This window comes from Prosopis cineraria, unplaced genomic scaffold (assembly GCF_029017545.1).
Source record: "Prosopis cineraria cultivar Desert tree isolate PC_DT_omini unplaced genomic scaffold, ASM2901754v1 PC3, whole genome shotgun sequence".
NCBI classification, from domain to species: domain Eukaryota; kingdom Viridiplantae; phylum Streptophyta; class Magnoliopsida; order Fabales; family Fabaceae; genus Prosopis; species Prosopis cineraria.
The window spans coordinates 47,740,817-47,759,192 of record NW_026555334.1 but is presented as its reverse complement, the minus strand read 5'-3'; the positions used below and the strand labels follow the sequence as shown (position 1 = coordinate 47,759,192).

Here is an 18,376-nt window from a genome sequence, read left to right as displayed (position 1 = left end):
TCAAAGAGGTTCCAAGTTACTAAAATTTATAATATTAAGCATTTTACGTTATTTTTCTGACTTAACATGATGCTCATTAACTAAATTTATTAAATTTAGCTATCTGAGGCCCTTAACTTATATCATTGAGCTAATTGAAGTTACAACCAACTCATATTATTTTTATTCAATGTTTAAAAATCTAAATTATTTGCTTAATTAGCTCTCACAACTTTAAAATCCTAAATTCCAAGCTAGGGTTTATCTAACCCAACAACCTAACTATACAAAATCATTTATTCTAGATAAAGAACTTCAAATTAAGCTTATAAAGGTATATACAAGCTCTAAGGTTTGAATTTAATCTTTCTCCAAGCCAGAACTCATCTACCTATTCTCCAAAATTCAAGAAAACAAGCTAGAGAAGTAGAAGAAAGGAATAAAAAGCTTACCCAGTTGATTGGTAGCCCAAAAGTAGCTCCCAAGCACTCAAAACTTGACACCTTGTTAGAGGAAAATGCCAACTCCCAAGCTCCATTGTATTTTCTTATATTTTCCCTTTGATTTTCACACCAAACCATGTCTTATTTGTCAAATTTCCACATCATGCACCATGACATGTAGTGTCATGCTATGACATGTGGTGCAATGAGCCAAAACTCACTTTAACTTCCATAATTAAACTTGATCTAATCTAACTTTTACCCTAGTCTAGCCTGATGTTGAAGATGTCTAATAATCTAAAATTTCAGTTAAGAACCTATAAACATGATTAACTTATTTAATCCACCAATTTACTAAGTTTCCTTTTAATTAGATTTTGAATTTAAAACTTGAGATGTTACAGTAACTGCAGTCAATAAGTGACAAAGCTTCTACATAATTAGAGTATATGTTAATTTTGGATAATTTCTCATGCCAGCAAAGATTAAGGCCTTCCAATATTCCTAAGAGCTCAAGTGCTGTGTTAGGATGATAGCTAAGATATTTAAAAAAATCACTTAATCCAATCATTCTTATCATTTCTGATGATGCCTCTACAAACAACAACACTGTTAGTACTAACTAAGCCATCAATATCAAGACTGCATCCAGGTTTAAGAGGGCTCCATTTAGCTTCATACCCATTGTCTCTTTTGCTTACATGGCTGGTCTTGAATTAAAGTTTTAGGTTATTGATGATCTATTGAGTGCAAGAGAAGGTAGTGTCACCTTTTAGGATATCATCTTGAAAGTAGATATTCTTACATCTGGCTTTCCATATGTTCCAGCTTGCTTGGAAAAAGTCTTTGCCAAGGCATTCTTCTCGTTCTCAAACCACTTGCTTCACTATTAGCATTCCAAGTTATTTAATCTTACACACAAATAGAGAAAAAGGTATTAAGTTATGTAGGATTCATTAACCTTTTTCGAACCTCTTGAGCTTTCTTACAATCAAGCAAAATATGAATAGAAGAGTTAATGAAGTTACAACCCAGGGGACAAATATGTTATTAAGGAGTATTTCCATTAGTATACGTGTAGTTGGTTTAGAAATGATCCCAAGAAACTTTTCAAAAAAACATTTAATTTTTTCATAAGTAAGCCACTTTCAAATGTTGGACTAGATATCATAATGGTTTTGGTTCGTATGGATCTCTAAAGCTTTGTAAGCATGTTTAATAAAATAAGTCACCACTAGAGGAGAACCTTTAGAAAAGAACATCATCACCACCTTGTCGATTGAGAGCTTGCATGAGTACAATTTGTCCAATCACATTAGAGTGGACGTGGTATTTTAAAAAATCAAAATCCCAACACCTATGATATTGTAGAAATTATAAACTCTTGTGTGATGAATAGAGTCAGCATTACTAAAAGCATGTCTAACAAGAGGATCAAGGAAGGGAGACCATTTAACATACCAAAACAAGGTCTAGTCTCCTCCACTAGCTTTCTAGCTAACATGAGGCATAAACTTATTTTAGACTTTGCATGTGCTACTCTATGTAGATGAGAGAAAAGCTTGATTTAACAACTATATGAATTGTAGGTTTATTACACTTGCATCCATCACATAAGACACATACCTAAAGGCAGTTTAGTTGAGTGATGAGACTCCAGCATAGTTTTGTGATGAGGTAATATTTTAATTCTTGGCCTTTTTGATGCTAATTCTCCCATCCTTTTTATATGAAGCAACGTAGTCCTAAAAGAGAACTTGAGGTTTTTTGTTCCTATTTGGCGAACCCCAAAAAAATTTCATGAGATTTTTTTCCAATTTAACAAAAACGTTGTCAAGTAAGGGTATAATTTGCATGGTATAGTTAGAAAAAGAAGAAAGAACATATTCAATAAGCACACATTTTCCCACAATATTTAGATAACGACTTCTCCAATTTGCAAAGCTCGAATTCATCTTATAAAGGAAAGAAGTAAAGATAAGTTTGAAAACTTTTTCATGGATTAGTGGCATTCTAAAGTATTTTTAAGATTTCCTATAAGAGAAATTTCTAACTCATTATTAATTTGTAAAGCTTGATGTTGACATCTTTAGAACAAAAAAATTTGGATTTATCAATGTTAATTTTTTATCATGAGACATTGCAAAAGTTAGAAAGAAAAACATATATGTTTTGGTGAATGCTAAACTTAGTCAAACCACCAACATAATATAAAATAATCATAAGATTTATACTCCATCTATTTTATATTATAATACACTTTTAATTGAATTACACTCTCGATAAATTATTTAACTATCTCTAAAATCACACACTTTTTACATACTTACCCATATTTAATAGGGTGTATCAATTAAAAAACCTTATCAACTGCACTTATAATTAAAGATAATTTTGACAAAAATCTTATTAATTTTACACTAATAATTAAATTAGAAAAATCAATCTTTATAACTTGACCTTGATATCAAATGATTCCATGGAATGTTAAAGCCCAAAATAATGATTTTGTGGAATTATATTAAAACATTTACATTGTATTTCAAAATTAAAACATGATTTTTTTACAAAAAATATTCAAACATCTCAATACACATCAAATTAATTAGGAACTATATTTTATACCTGTGCATGGGATATTAAATCTTGGTCTAGATAGAATAGAATGGAGAGGGAAGAAAATTTTAATGAGCTAAATTTGTGAAAAGAAAATAGAAAAATTGGGATTGAAATTTTTTAATATAGATAAAATGTAAAAGGAAAAACTAAGTAAATGAATTAAAAATAATATAAAAATAATTAGAATGGAGTCATGATGCTTTAGACTCATGAATATTATGGTTATTCTCACATTTATGGTATTGGTTTTTCATGGAAAGACTAAAACCCGAGAAAAACGTGCAATTAACTTATCATACTAAATAAAATGGAGATTTTATTTTTGTTTTTATTTATTTAATTAATTTCATTACCATACTTTCCGGAAATCAAATAGCTCGTAAAAGTATAAACAGCAATTTATTTTATTCTATAATTCATAACCTTTTACATGTTAAAAACACAAGCAACAATTTATTATTTTTAGAACTTATTATTCTATATAAACTGCAAATCTAAAAATAAATTTTTTTCCATTGAATTGCATAACTATCCTTTTTTTTTCACATTTGTAATTTTATTGCATGTTCCACACTTTTTTATTTTAATTTTTATATTTATAATTTATTTTTTATTATCAGTTAATTTTATTTATTATATCATTTTTTAAATTATCATATAAAAATTAAAAAAAAGAAAAAGAAAAGCGCGATGGATTGGTAAATCTACAGTACATCTGATTATAAATATTTTATATTAAAGATAAACAATAAAAATTATGGATATAGATTATAGATTATACATTCTGAGCTATAGTTTTTTTTTTATAATATCTAGACCCTATCAAAATTAATTGCAAATTCAAAATTATGATTTTAGTTGTGTCTCAAGTCAACAACGTACAATGATCAATATAATGCACTCTGCTGTTAAATTAATCCAAATATAAAGGAATGAATAACTTGTACGCTCCGTTTAGATGGAAAAAAAAAGTTAAAAAAAATAAAGAAAAAAAATTAAAAAGAAAATATCACCACTCCTCCTATTTAAATGGATAGAAAAAAATAATAAAAAGTAAAAAAATAATAGATATCATAATAGTTATAATACCCTTGTATTAAAATATATCATATTTCATGTAATTATATTTGTAAAAATAAATTGAAAGCAAAAATTATATTAAAATTAACATAATTAAATTAATTTAAAATAAATCATTTATTAAAAATATATTTTTATATTATTTTTTAAAATCAAATAATTAAAATTAAATTAATGTAATTCTATACACTTGATCTAATGGCCAAATTATTTAATTAAATAGTTAAATTAATATAATATATAACCACAAAAGTTACAAATTATAAACTAAATTATTTCATTAAAATTAAATTAATATAATTAATTAGTTTTTTGAGAGTCAGAGCGTAAAATAAATAAGAAAGAGGGTAGATGGTAAAAAAAATTTTATTTTCAAAATTTATTCACTTAAAAAAAAAGTTTAAAAAAAAAATAAATTTCACACCCTATTTTCTTTTTACCTTTTCTTTTTTTTCATTTTTTTCCCATCGAAACGGGGAAAAATCTGTTGTCTTTTCACATTTTCTTTCCAACTAAACAAAACAGTAATATTTATATATGCTAGATTAGATATACGTACTTCGTCGTTACAAAAAAACGAAAAAAAAAAACACGTATTTTGTGAATTTTTTACATTTTTATTTTATGAATGATATTAATATTTCATTATTTTGATAAAAAGTAACTATTTTCTCAATTAATTTACATCGAACGCAGAGTATTCGTATACCCGCTATGTCTCGGGCAGTGACTCTCATCTCCCTGTCCCTGGGCGGTGCAGGCTGCTACGGCTGGATCAGCACAAGAGCAAAAGACCATTACCTTCTGCCGTTGCTCCGTACCCTGGAGTGCAACTTCGTTGCTCTGCTAGACTCGATCATCTCACTCTCCCTGGGCCAATACCCTACATTCACCGTTCAAATCCCAAGTTTACAATTACACCGTAGGGTTTTCCCCTGGTGGTATGTGTTGATCAATGTTATTACAAAACACTGGAACTAACTAAAGCCGGATTGATAATTCGAACCATTCGTTTCATAGTCTTTCACTTTTGGTGCGAAGATGCAAGGGTTTGCTGCAGCAGGTGGACCGACTGATTTGGCCCAGCTTCAGTCTACCATGCAAGCTATCGAAATAGCTTGCTCTTCCATTCAGGTTCCCATGAATTTTTCTGCTAAACGTTATTTCTGTTCCCCAGGGTTTTCTGACGTCTTCTCTTCAATTTTAAGAGAGAAAGGAACATAAGCAAAACATAACTCAGGTAAATTAGAAGAAACTCTTGACATGGAGGTGAAATCGGCTTAAGAGAACGGAATTCGCAACCATGAAATCCCACAAACGTAGATTTATTTACTTACTGTAGAGCCAACTCTAGCTAGCATATTTTACCAGTGTCGAGATGTCCATAAATTCTTTGTCCATCCGACCTTCTTTCTTCCTGTCAAGCTCCGTGTCACAGAATGAAATACTGCTGGATTGGAAATCCAGCACTGTACTCTGTTCCTACTTGCTATTTCATGATTAGAACAACCGGTTAAAATTCGATGATAAATTTATTTACGATTTTATAACAGCATATTTTAACTTGCATTTTCCTCACTCTCCTCCTATCTACCTCTTGCTGATCAAAATTCAAAAGTAAATGGTTGGGGCCAAACTCAGGTGGCATTAATACTTCCTGCATTGAATCCACGAGATCATTGTGAATGAACTGAGATTTTCTGACTTTTTGCGAGGATTTCCATCTAATCCATGAAATCATTCTTGTTACATATCTTTTTGCAGATGCATATCAATCCAGCAACAGCTGAGGCTACTATATTGTCGCTACTCCAGTCACCTCAGCCATATAAAACTTGCCAATTCATTCTCGGTTGGTGTACTGTGAAAAAATTGAATGCCTCTGTATTTCAGCGTTATTCAATTGCAGAACTGTTTTGCTAAAAAAAAAAAAATCCCTATCATTAACAGGAAAATCTTGTCACATTTACTTGGATTATGTATGATGCTAGAGATATTGTTGACGATAGTGCAGAATTTGGAAATATTGATTTTTCCGTTAAATTTTATAAAATCTTGCAAATACAACTTTTGTGTCCAGTAAGTGACAGTAGGAACAAATTTCACGGGCTTGTACATCTGCTGGATAAAATAATCATTGTAGTTATCCTAGAAGATGATTCATAGCTAACCATAGAATTGCTGACATCCACAAAGATGTATTGTGAGCTAAAGTCCGCATTATGTCCAAACCTGGAGATATGTCAGTTGTGGCTTCTAATGGTTTCCGGGTGTCTCTACTGGCCACTATTCCTCTGTATGAGTGTCTCACCCAGCCTCCTCTTCACTCAAAACTGAAAGGAGGGGAGCAACTTTTATATTTCTTTTTGGACAATTAATCCCACCAACACGGTCCACTACTCTGTACTAGGCTGCTTTAAGTTTTGAATTTAAGTTTTAATTGTAAAAAAAAAAATGTTAAGCATGTATGGCGTTTTGTGTTCGGGTTTAGTGCATGCCAATACTTGCTCATTTTTATTGTTGCAGAAAATTCCCTCGTAGCAAATGCAAGGTTCCAAGCAGCTGCAGCTATCCGTGAGGCAGCTATTAGAGAATGGGGTTTTCTTACTTCTGATGATAAGAGAGGCTTGATTAGGTTTTCTTAAACCTTTTAATACATTAACATTGTTGTCTTGTACAAAATTTGTTGTGGGGTCCCTGACACACTACTTATATTACCAGCTATATATCTTTTCTTTCTACCTAATGACTGCTTCTCTATTGTATGGTTTTTCCCTTTCTTTTTGTCTTGGAAAAGAAGTGGTGGTGGGTTGGGGGGGGCTTTGTGTGAGCTTGACTATTCATGGGACTTATTCGATTTAACTCTGTCCCATCTTCTAAAGCCAGGGAAGAAGTTGTGTCATATTTTCTCAAGGGTTGCTAATTAATCCACCCACTGGTGATCCTCATACACATATGTGTTCACAAGTGCATTATCTTAGTGGCAACCCTTGGTCTTAAGAGCTAGGAGTCTATATTGTATCACTTTGATTTTCATTAGAACATTTCTGTCGCGATTCAATCATGCTATGTTTTGTCCTGCTATTGCTTATTCTTTTTTGAATAAATGTTGGTTGCAGTTTTTGTATATGCTATGTCATGCAGCATGCCAGCTCTCCTGATGGCTTTGTCCAGTCAAAGGTTTCTTCTGTGGCTGCTCAACTGATGAAAAGGGGTTGGTAAGTGGCACAATTTTTCTCTCTCTTGTTACACATAGTTATCTTGGCAAGTGATTTCTGATTTCTTTGTGCAGGCTTGATTTTACGACTGCAGAGAAAGAGACATTCTTTTATCAGGTGCCAGTATCTTTGATTTTTCCCATATCTCCCTTCAGTTTTGCTGTCAATATGACTCTCTTGACATGTTAAGTTTTCCTTATCTTCCTTATCTTGTAATTTCGATCTCAAAATGTAGTATTTTTCTATAACCCTAAACATATGTACAAAGGTATCTCAACTCATATAGAATTGATCACACATCTGCATTGAACCACCATATTCCCTCCTGATCACAATATAGGACATCTTTTAGAGCCCTTGCTTGGTCCAAAATATAGGGCATTAGGTAATTTTCATAATTATTTTTTAAACTAAACCCCTATTTCATTTATTACTTTTTTTTTTAATTAAAAAAAATGATGTATTGCAATTTCAATTTTTATTGCTAAAACACTTATATAAAATATTTAATCAAGGTATAATTGGAAAGATGTAAAAGTTCTCAAGAGATTAAGGTTTGACCTAGCTTCTTTTGAGAACCATGAAGTAGTTACTAATGCTCTAAATTGTAGTTCAGAGGGAGTACTTCCTCTGGTTTTATTTATAAGGCAGAGAGAGATTTTTTTTTTTGATCCTATTTATAAGTTACATCATTAAATTTTTGTTATAAAATTTTTTTTTTTACCCTTCATTTAATGTTGAGAGAGAAAATATGTTATTGAAGTGTATATATTTAATAGGGACAAAGTTAAGAACTTATCAAATTTTAAGACAGAGTTAATGAGTTTTAAGGTTTTCTTTTATCTTGATGAAACATGTTGGAAGTGATTTATAAATAGGACTAGAGTAGTAACTTGTTTGATGGCTAGATTTGTCTGTCTTTAAAGAATTTATTTTGTGGGTTTATGGTTTGGGATGGGAACATTTTGAAATTCTATTATGCTTGATCTGAAACAAACTATTTGGTAACTTATGATAAAAAGCGATTCGAGACTAAGTATCTGTGGAATTTGAGAGTGATATTTCTCATTGATTAGAATATTGAGTACAAGCATACTATATATACACAAGGGGAAATAATTACTAATAATGTTTAATAAAACCTAATATAGACTGTACAATATTTACAATGAATACCAAATATTCTCATACTCTCCCTCAAGTTAGATTATACATGCTAATCATTTTTAACTTACTTATACAATTCTCAAATGCAGGGCTAAGCAACCCTTTAGTCAAAACATTAGTTGCTTGCAACTTTGTAGGTAAATATGTCAAACATATAATTCCTTCTTCCACTTTTTCTCTGATGAAGTGTCAATTTATCTCCAAATGTTTCGACCTGTCATGTTATATTGGATTTAAAGCCATGCTTATGGAAGCTTTATTATTATAGTAGAGCTTTAATGGTGAATTTGCTTCAACTTGTATTTCATTCAAGACTCATACCGCAACTCCTCTGTTATTCCTTGAGTTAAAACTCTCAACTCAGATTCAGCACTACTTCTTGAAACAATTCTTTGCTTCTGGCTTCTCCATGTGACTAGATTACCTTATACAAATGAACAATAGGTAGAGGTTGACCTTTGGTCTCTATAAATTCTACCCCAACTTTCATCAATGTAAACTTTTGTAGATCTTTGCTCATGTTTTTTAAAGAACAGCCTTTTACCAGGAGTACCTTTCATATATCTCAAATTCTTGTAGATTGCTTCTACATGACTCTTCATTGGGCAACTCATATATTGATTGGTTATATTGACCGCGAATGTTGTATCTGGCCTTACATGGGAAAGATATATTAGTTTTCCAACAAGTTTTTGATATCTCCCTTTGTTAGTAGCTTCTTCCTTTTCCTCTTCATATTCCTCATCTGAGTTATCTTTCTCCTTAGAGTCTTCCTCTTTTCCCTTCTTGTCCTTAGGTTTCTTCGTCAGTTTCTTGACCTCAATAGGAGTTTTAATAGGTTTACAATCCAACATACCTATCTCAGTAAGAAGATCAAATATATATTTTCTCTGAGAAACATAGATTCCTCGCCTTAACTTGGGAACTTTCATCCCAAGAAAGTATTTTAGCTTCCCGAGCTCTTTAACTTCAAATTCCTTGTCGAGGGCAGCCTTTACTCTTTTCTATCTCTTTAAGGTGATCTCTGGTGAGTACTATGTCATCGACATAGACATTAATGAGACATTTCTTGCTTTCCTCGACCTTAACAAACATTGTATGATCTGACAAGGCTTACTTATAACCTTCAAATTTTAACTCTTGAGAACCTATCACACCAAGCTTTTGGTGACTATTTCAAATCATATATAGACTTTTTTAATTTACAAACTTAATTTTCCTTACCTTTATTAAATCTAGGAGGTAGAGTCATGTAGACTTCTTCCTTCAACTCTCCATTCAAAAGAGCATTTTTAATGTCAAGTTGGTGAAGATGCCACTTAAGATTAGCTGTTACAGACTATAAGACTCTAATAATGTTCAATTTTGCCATCGGAGCAAATGTTTCTTTATAATCAAAACCATATGTTTGGGTAAACCTCCTTGCAACCAAGCCCTGTTAACTTGTCAAAGGCTTCATCTGCCTTGTATTTTGGGGTGAGCGCCCACTTACAACTCACTGTTCTCTTTCCTTTTGGTAGCTGAACAAGTTCACATGTCTCATTCTTTTCTAAAGCTCTCATTTCCTTCATGACAGCATTTCACAATTCAGGGATGCTTAGAGCTTCTTGTATATTCTCAGGTACCTTCACTTTGTCAAGATTGATAACAAAAGCCTGATATTAAGAAGAGAGTGCGTTGTGTGAAGCAAACCTTTCTATCGGATGGAAAGTACATGAGCGAGGTTGCTTCCTCAAAGCAATAAGTAGATCAAGATTAGCATATTCACTTACTTGTTTTGTACTATCGAGCTTTGAGGTTTCAGAAGTTACCCCAAATTCTAAGTCACTATGTGTTTCTACTTCAGGAGCTACCTCTAATACTGACTCTCTTAGTGCTTTAGGTACAAGCTTCTTACCATCTTTTGATTTCTTTTTTCGAGTGTAGACTGAAAATTCTCCCTTTTTTGGTCTTTTACACCTCCTCTTGTTTGCTCGTGTTCCTCAGATTGTGACATAAGAGGAGATGGTGTTGGAAGGGTAGATGAAGGTGATGGCTTAGGTTCAATAGGTGCAAACCATAGCTCAAGAAGCACTAGTTCTCTGTTAGATTCTTGTTTCCAAGTCTGAAATTCACTCGTGCTCTCCCCTTGAATTGAAGAATTGGGATAAAAGAGAGTAGCTTCATAAAAGGTGACATTAAGGTTGACAAATGTGTGTTTTGTGACAAGGTCAAAGCATTTGTATTGTTTTTGAGTTGGAGAATAGACAAGGAATATGCATTTTATGGCTCAAGATCCAAGCTTGGTGCTTTGGTGGTTATGGACAAAAATTGTGCAACCAAACACACGAAGTGGAAGGTTGGTTTCAATATAGGATGTGGAGAAAATGCTTCACAATTTGCAGAGAGGAGTTCTAAAGGATAAGATTTGACTGGGCATATGATTGATGAGGTAGGTTGCGGTCAAAATGGCATCCCCCTAATAAAAGTTAGGCACATTATAGGTAAATATGAGTGCTCTGGCAACATCAAGTATATGAAGATTTTTTCTTTCTACAACCCCATTTGATTAGGGTGTATGGGTACAAGAACTGGTATGAACAATAATGTGTATGTGGAGAAAAGTACTCAAAGATTGGCTAAAGTATTCGGTGCCATTGTTGGTGTGTAAGACTTTGAATGGTATTATTAAATTAAGTTTTAATCATGTTGAAGAAACTCATGAATGTGGATGCAGCCTCATACTTGTTTTGTAAAAGATAAACCTAACTGATATGAGTGTGGTCATCAATAAAGGAAATGAACCATGTGGCTTTAGTATGATTAGGTGTTCGTGATGGTCCTCACAAGTCACCATGAATGGTTGTGCAAGGTTTGGTGGGAATGTATTTGGCTCTAGGAAAGGACGTTTTATGGTGTTTGGCCAGTTCACACACCTCACAATGAAAGTCATTAATATTCAAGTTTGGACATAACAATTGTTGACAGTAATGAAGATTAGGATGACCCATCCTGTTATATCATAATAGAAAATCATTAACTTTAGAGATAAATGTAGAGTTACCAACAATTGGGGAGTTACCCCCTTGAATGGTGGCTTCAATATAGTAGAGCCCCTCATACTCCTTAACACTTCCAATTGTCGCTCCTGACGATAGTGTTATAATTAGGGTAGAACAGTATTGATATTTTATTCATAAGAAGTGTTTACATATATATAGAAGAGATGAGAGGAAGAGAATCTACACTCTTATAATTTTGGCAAATCAAATTATATGCTGATAAGAGATAAAATCAGATATTGATAACAGATAGCAGATCTTATTTAAATTAGGAAAAATAGGTCTAATTTTGATATTGGCCCATGGCACCTTAGGCCTTTATCCAACACTCCCCCTCAAGCTGGTGAATAGATATTAATCATTCCTAGCTTGCTTCTGAGTCCTTCAAATTTGTTTTGGGTCGAGGATTTGGTCATAATATAAGATAGATCTATCCCTTTAGATTCAATTTTTTCTTTGATGAAGTGTTTATCAATTTCCATATGCTTCATGCAATCATGTTGAACAAGGTTGTTAGCGATCTTTATGGCTGGCATATTATCACACCATACCTTCATCGAACCATTCGGATCAGTCTTTAATTCCTTTAAGAGACGAATGATCCACATCCCTTCACATTCCTAATGATAAGGCTCAGTACTCTAATTCTGCTGAACTTTTTTACACTACTAGTTGCTTCTTACTCCTCCAGCTCACTAAATTTCCCTACATATAGGAACAATACCTACTAGTTGATCTTCTATCACTCTTTGAGGCTCTCCAATCTGTATCAGTGAATAATTCAACATTTCTGATGATATTATTTGCAAAAAATAGTCCTTGTCTAGGAGTCTGCTTCAAGTATCTAAGAATCCTGTAAGCTGCTATCATATGTTCCTTTTGAGGAGCACTAGAGAATTGACTCACAACACTAACTGGAAAGCATATGTCAGGTCTTGTGTGAGACAAATAAATCAGTTTTCCCACTAACCTCTGGTATCTTTTTTTGATTATTGCTGTGCCATCTGGTTTAATTGTCAACTTCTGATTTAGTTACATTGGGGTATGTGCAGGCCTTGCTCCCAACATCCCTATTTCCTTTAATAAATCTAGAGTGTATTTCCGTTGTGATACACTAATCCCCTTTTGTGTTCTTGCCGCTTCCATTCCCAGGAAGTATCTTAAGGGACCAAGATCTTTAATCTCAAATTTTGCTACCAAATTTCCCTTTAGTTTAGTGATTTCTTCCACATCATTCCTTGTCAACACGATGTCATCCGCATAAATAATAAGGATTGTTAATTTTTCTCCATAATGCTTGACAAACAATGTGTCATTTGCTTGGCATTGTTTGTATCCCCAAGACTTGATAGCTTGAGAGAATTGGTCAAACTAAGCTCTTGGAGACTGCTTTAATCCATATGGCGACTTGTACAACTTGCAAACTTTATGAGAGTTTTTAGAATTTCTCAAACCAAGAGGAATCTACATGTATACTTCCTTATCTAGAGCACTATTTAAAAATGCATTTTTAACATCCAATTGGTGAAGTGGCCAATCTAGATTAGTAGTAAGTGATAATAAGATCTCAACTGAGTTGAGTTTGGCCACAGGGGAGAAGGTCTCTTGGTTGTCTATACTGGGGGTGTTCATGATGCCCGATTACCTGGTATGCCTACCCGAACTTGGTTATTTTTTGCCCAGCTCGGCCCAAAAAAAAAGCCTGAAATGTTCTGTACATTTTTGGGCTGGGCAATGTGCGGGCAGGGCCGGGCAGCAGGCAAGTCATGCAGCCCTGCTCGTTTAGCCAGCCCGATTTTTGTGATTTTTTTGTTAATTTTTGTTAATTTTTTTATTAATTTCTTGCTAACTTTTCTATGATTTCTTACTAATTTTTTTTATATATTATTGTTGTTAATTCTCTCATATTTTGGTTCCTATTTTGCTTTAAATTTTCATGTATGTTCTTGCAATTTTTCTATTTAGTTATGACATATTTTTCCTCTTTCATTCATGCAAGTTGGGAATTGGGAAGAGGTTTTTTGTGAATTGGAGCCTACTTTTTGAAATTGTTGTTTCTCATATGATGCTTCAAGCTTTTGTTATTTTGGATTATAGCAATTATTTTGGATTGAATTATGGATAATTTGATATTGTGCCAAGACTTGTGGTAGTTTTAGATTTTAAGTTAGATGTTGAATTATGGATAATTGAATATTGTGGCTGTTATCGTGGATTTATGGTTTATGATTTTATGGATGCTATTTTGAGTTGATATATAGGGTTATTATTATTAATTTATGATAGTTTTATTTTGAAATGGTGAGAAGAGTTGTTATTTTATGAGCAGGGCAATTATTTGATGGGTTGGGCGGCTCAAAGCGGCCTAACTAGCCCTGCCCTGCCAAAACTAATAGGGCATTTTTGCGGGCAGGGCTGGGCATCGGGCTGCATTTTGCAGCCCATTCATTCTTCGGGCTGGGCATCGGGCAAGGTCTTGCCCAGCCCAGCCCAGCCCTGCCCATGTGCACCCCTAGTCTATACCATAGGTCTGAGTGAAACCCCTTCCAACTAATCTGGCTTTATGTTTGTTTATACTTCTATTAGCATTATATTTCACAGTGAAAACCCACTTACTGCTAACAATAGATTTTCCCTTTGGCAAGTTGGTGATCTTCCAAGTTTCATTCCTGTAAAGTGCCCTTAGTTCTTCATCTATAGCCTACTTCCATTTATGATCAGTGATAGCTTCTTAAAAACTATTAGGAATTTTCACTTGTTCAACATTCACCACAGATGTTTTCATATGGGGAGAAAGTTTCTTATAGGAAACATGCCTTGCAATGAGATGTTGGGTACAACTCCTCTTCCCTTTTCTAAGAGCAATAGGCCATTATAGGTCTTCAAAACTTACCTCAAGTGTGAAGTCATGGCTTTGCATCGGAATAGAAATGAGTTCAGCTCTTTCTCTGTTATGGTTCTGTTCGCTGGCATGATTAGGTTCCTCCACCCTAGTTTCGAGGTCATCAAGGAACAGGCTAAGAGGTTCAAAAGGATTAATATCCTGAAAATCTGATCTGTTTTGGGAATTTCCAGAATTTTTAGAGTCTGTTTAGTGAGGATATGAACTGATTCTTGGTGAAACATTAGTATATTAAGGTAAGGCTGTAGAATCAAAGAAGTCAGTATGTTCAAAGGTGTCATCTAGTGATATATGGGGAACATCCTGTTTCTGTCCAAATTTGGAATATTTATGATGATCATTACAAATCAGCCATTTATTCTCAGTATTCTCCCCCTGAATGGGTGATTTGGAGTAATAAGGTTTTTTTTTTTTCAAGGAAGTGAACATTCATGGTCACATATACTTTATTGGTGATAGAAAAAAAACATTTATACCCGTTTTATGGCTGAAGTATCCAATTTTCCTACTCCTTCATTATAAACAAAAGCTGTGCACCCAAAAATCTTTTGAGGGATGTTGGTAGTAAGAGGAGAGTTAGGAAAATATTCAGAAAACTTTTGAAAGGGTGTGGCAAAATTTAAAGTTTTGGAGGGTAAGCGATTTATGAGATAAGTAGATGTAAGAATAGCATCCCGTCAAAATTTGTTTGGAACATTACTTTCAAACATAATAGCTTTAGCTACTTTAAGTAAATGTCTGTTTTTTCTTTCAGACACACCATTTTGTTGAGGTGAGTAAACACAAGATTTTTGATGATGTATGCCTTTTTCTTTCAAAAAATTTTGAAAATTCAGATTCACATATTCCCTCCCAGTGTCACTTCGAAGAATTTTTATGGAAGTCTGAAACTGATTTTGAACAAAGGCGTAGAAGTTTTTGAAGATATTGAAAATTTTTGATTGTTCTTTCATTAGAAATACCTAAGTCAAGCGAGAACGATCATCAATAAATGTTACAAACCATCTTGTTTTAGAATTTGTTTCAAATTTGGATGGACCCTAAACATCACTGTGGATGAGAGCAAAAGGGTGACTTGGTGTATATTTGTGGGATGGATTAGAATTTCGAACTTGTTTAGCAAAATGGCAAGTCTCAATGAAATTTAGAAACTGACTTTTTATTGATATTTGGAAATAAAAGTTGCAAATAATGTGGACTAGGGTGGCCTAACCTAGAGTGCCATAACATCAAGTCTTCGTGAGACATAACAGGAAAAAAACCATAACTTTTATTTGATGGAGATTCATGGATATAGTAGAGCCCCTTCCTCTCCTTAGCATTGCCAATCATCCTCCCCAAGGCCCAAGTCCTGAAAATCACACCCATTTTTGTCAAAAATAGCACGACAGTTTAATTAAGATGCCACACATTTTACAGACAGTAAGCTGCACTTAATCTCAGGTACATATAACACATCCTTCAACACAATATTTTCAGAGGTTTTCATAGTACTAGATCCTAATACTTCAGCATACTGTCCATTTGCAACTTCAACAGTCTCATGCTTAGAAAATTCACTAAATTCAGAAAACAGATTCCTAAAACCTATTACATGATCAAATGCCCTAGAATCAATGATCAAAATATTGTTGGATTTTTTTATGCTATTAAGAGTTTGAGTAAAAGCTGTACCTGCTTGTGCCATAGTCACAAAAGGAGTATTATTCTCACGTATTTTTGCAGATGCAGAATGTTTCTCCAGAACTTTCCTTAAGACTAGTAGCTCTTTAGTACTTAATCCCCCAGTTTCAGCATTTGTTGTGGTTACTGACAGTCCCTTGCCTTTCTATTTGAAATTCTGAGGCTTGCCATGTGTCCGTTTTTATTGCAGTGATCATACCTACCAGAATTCTTCCCCTTCATATCTCCTTAATTTCATTTGACAGCAAGTGCAGAACCTTCGAGTGAAGTAGACGAAGGCTTAGAATGTCCTTGAGTCAAAATCTCTCGACTTCCTTCACATTTGAGCATGTTAAAGGCATCTTCTAGTGATGGAAGAGGCCTCATGCCCATTATACATCCTTGAACATCCTTAAAGGAGTCATTGAGGCCAAGTAGAAACTTATAGCACCTTTCTTGATCAACAATCTTTCTGTAGTATTCCCTATCTTTCTGACAAGTCCATTTATAGACCTCGTAAATATCTATTTGTTGCCATAGCCTCATGAGAGCACTGTAATATTGAGTGACAAAGTGCTCTCCTTGCAAGAGATTTCAAAGTAATCGCTTCACTTGAAAAATGGCAGCTGTGTTCTCCTTGACTAAGTAGGTGCGCTTCACAGATTCCTATATTTCTTTGGTTGTAGTTGCCAATAGGTAATTTTTGCCAATCTCGATAGTCATAGAATTCATGAGCTAGGCCATAACCATATTGTTTTTTGCCTACCAGGACTCAAACGTTGCATTTGTAATTGCTAGAGGATTCTCTATGAGGTATTTCTCATGATTCTTTCCTTGAACAAACATCAGAATATGTCGTGACCATTAGAGGTAGTTGTGCCATTGAGATGATGAATGATCATAGCTTGCAAGATTGAATCGTTCCCTGAACTCAACATCCCAAAGGGAGAGTTCATGCTATGCTTGTTCAAACCGGTACCTTGTAAGTCTTTGTTGGCCAACGATATTGTGCCGTCGCCAGTGGTGAAGACTCGCGGCTAGTTTGTTAGAGTTGCCCTATATGCCATTAATCACAGACTAAGGCTCTGATACCATGTTATGATTAGGGTAGAACAGCACTGATATTTTATTCAAAAGAAGCATTTACATATATATATAGAAGAGATGAGAGGAAGAGAATCTACACAAATCACTAATATCTCTCTTATAATCTTGGCAAATCACATCAGATGCTGATAAGAGAGAAAATTAGATATTAATAACAGATAGCAGATCATATTTAAATAAGGGAAAATTGGTCTAATCTTGATATGGGCCTATAGTGCCTTAGGCCCTTTTCTAACAGATAGATTCTAAGACACACAATGAGATGGGAGGAATTTAGCATAACAATTTGATTGGATGGTCAATTAACTAATTGAAAGTTAGTTATAATCAATTTTAGGCACATGAAGGATAGATGCCAACACTATAAAATCAGAAATTTGAATAGATGCCAACACTATAGAATCAGAAATTTGAATACTCCCTTTTGACTTTAACATTTCCAGCACATGGAGTGTAAGTAGTAAACAACTCATGACAACAAGTCATGTGTTCGGAGGCCCCTGAATCAACAATCCAGACTATAGCATTGCAAACGTTCCTCTTTTGGCAATTGTTGCTTTAGGCCTATATTTAGCCGCTGATACTATGGTCCCATATCTGGTCACCTTTTTCAGAATATTTAGGAGAGTTCAAATAACTACTCTTAAGGCTTCCCATGAGATGAAACCCATATAATAGAGAAGAATCAGTAGCCACATCCCAAGAGCACTCCAGACTCCTTCAAACAAACCCTTAAACACACTGTAAGGATAAACAAATGTCGAGGAAAGAGTGCCCAAACATGGATGAGGTCTGGATCTTGCTGGAAAAGGGTTTGCGTTGTTGGAAAGGGGAGTTGCGGCCCGAACACACCTAGGGGGGTGGTGAGAGCCATAATGGTCTTGAATAGTACCTGCATCACAGCCTTAGGGTGCTATACAGAACACCTCAAGGCTTGTTTGGGTAACCTTCAAAAGCACATTCAAATTACATCTGGATGTGTTTTTGCCAAATCCAACAATTAGTTGGCTCTCCAAATGTGCTTTTGCTAGATGTAAACTGAAAACGAAACACACACTTACACAATTCCTTGCACAAACCATAACCTAGAAAACCCTAATGACGAACTGGATCATTTGCTCTGATACCATGTAGAATTTAAGAGAAAATGATATTTCT

At 34.0% G+C, this 18,376-nt stretch overlaps 1 protein-coding gene across 23 annotated transcripts in view; it reads left to right on the top strand.

Moving 5' to 3' along the window:
- Nucleotides 1-4,819: 4,819 nt before the first annotated feature.
- The window catches only part of LOC129304991 (uncharacterized), a 28,264-nt gene continuing 14,707 nt past the window's right edge, over nucleotides 4,820-18,376 (top strand). For 11 of the 23 annotated variants that reach the window (XR_008591827.1, XR_008591828.1, XR_008591830.1 and 8 more), the window contains exons 1-5: nucleotides 4,820-5,255; nucleotides 5,886-5,973; nucleotides 6,648-6,756; nucleotides 7,241-7,339; nucleotides 7,414-7,456. Coding sequence is in view for 12 of the 23 variants with exons in the window: in XM_054944872.1 (XP_054800847.1) it covers nucleotides 5,163-5,255; nucleotides 5,886-5,973; nucleotides 6,648-6,756; nucleotides 7,241-7,339; nucleotides 7,414-7,456 (432 nt within the window). In the remaining 11 variants the exon portion in view is untranslated. Of the gene's footprint in view, nucleotides 5,256-5,885; nucleotides 5,974-6,647; nucleotides 6,757-7,240; nucleotides 7,340-7,413; nucleotides 7,524-8,595; nucleotides 8,644-10,127; nucleotides 16,925-18,376 lie in introns of those variants that run through there. The other 12 variants (XM_054944875.1, XM_054944876.1, XM_054944873.1 and 9 more) reach the window with 9 other exon arrangements.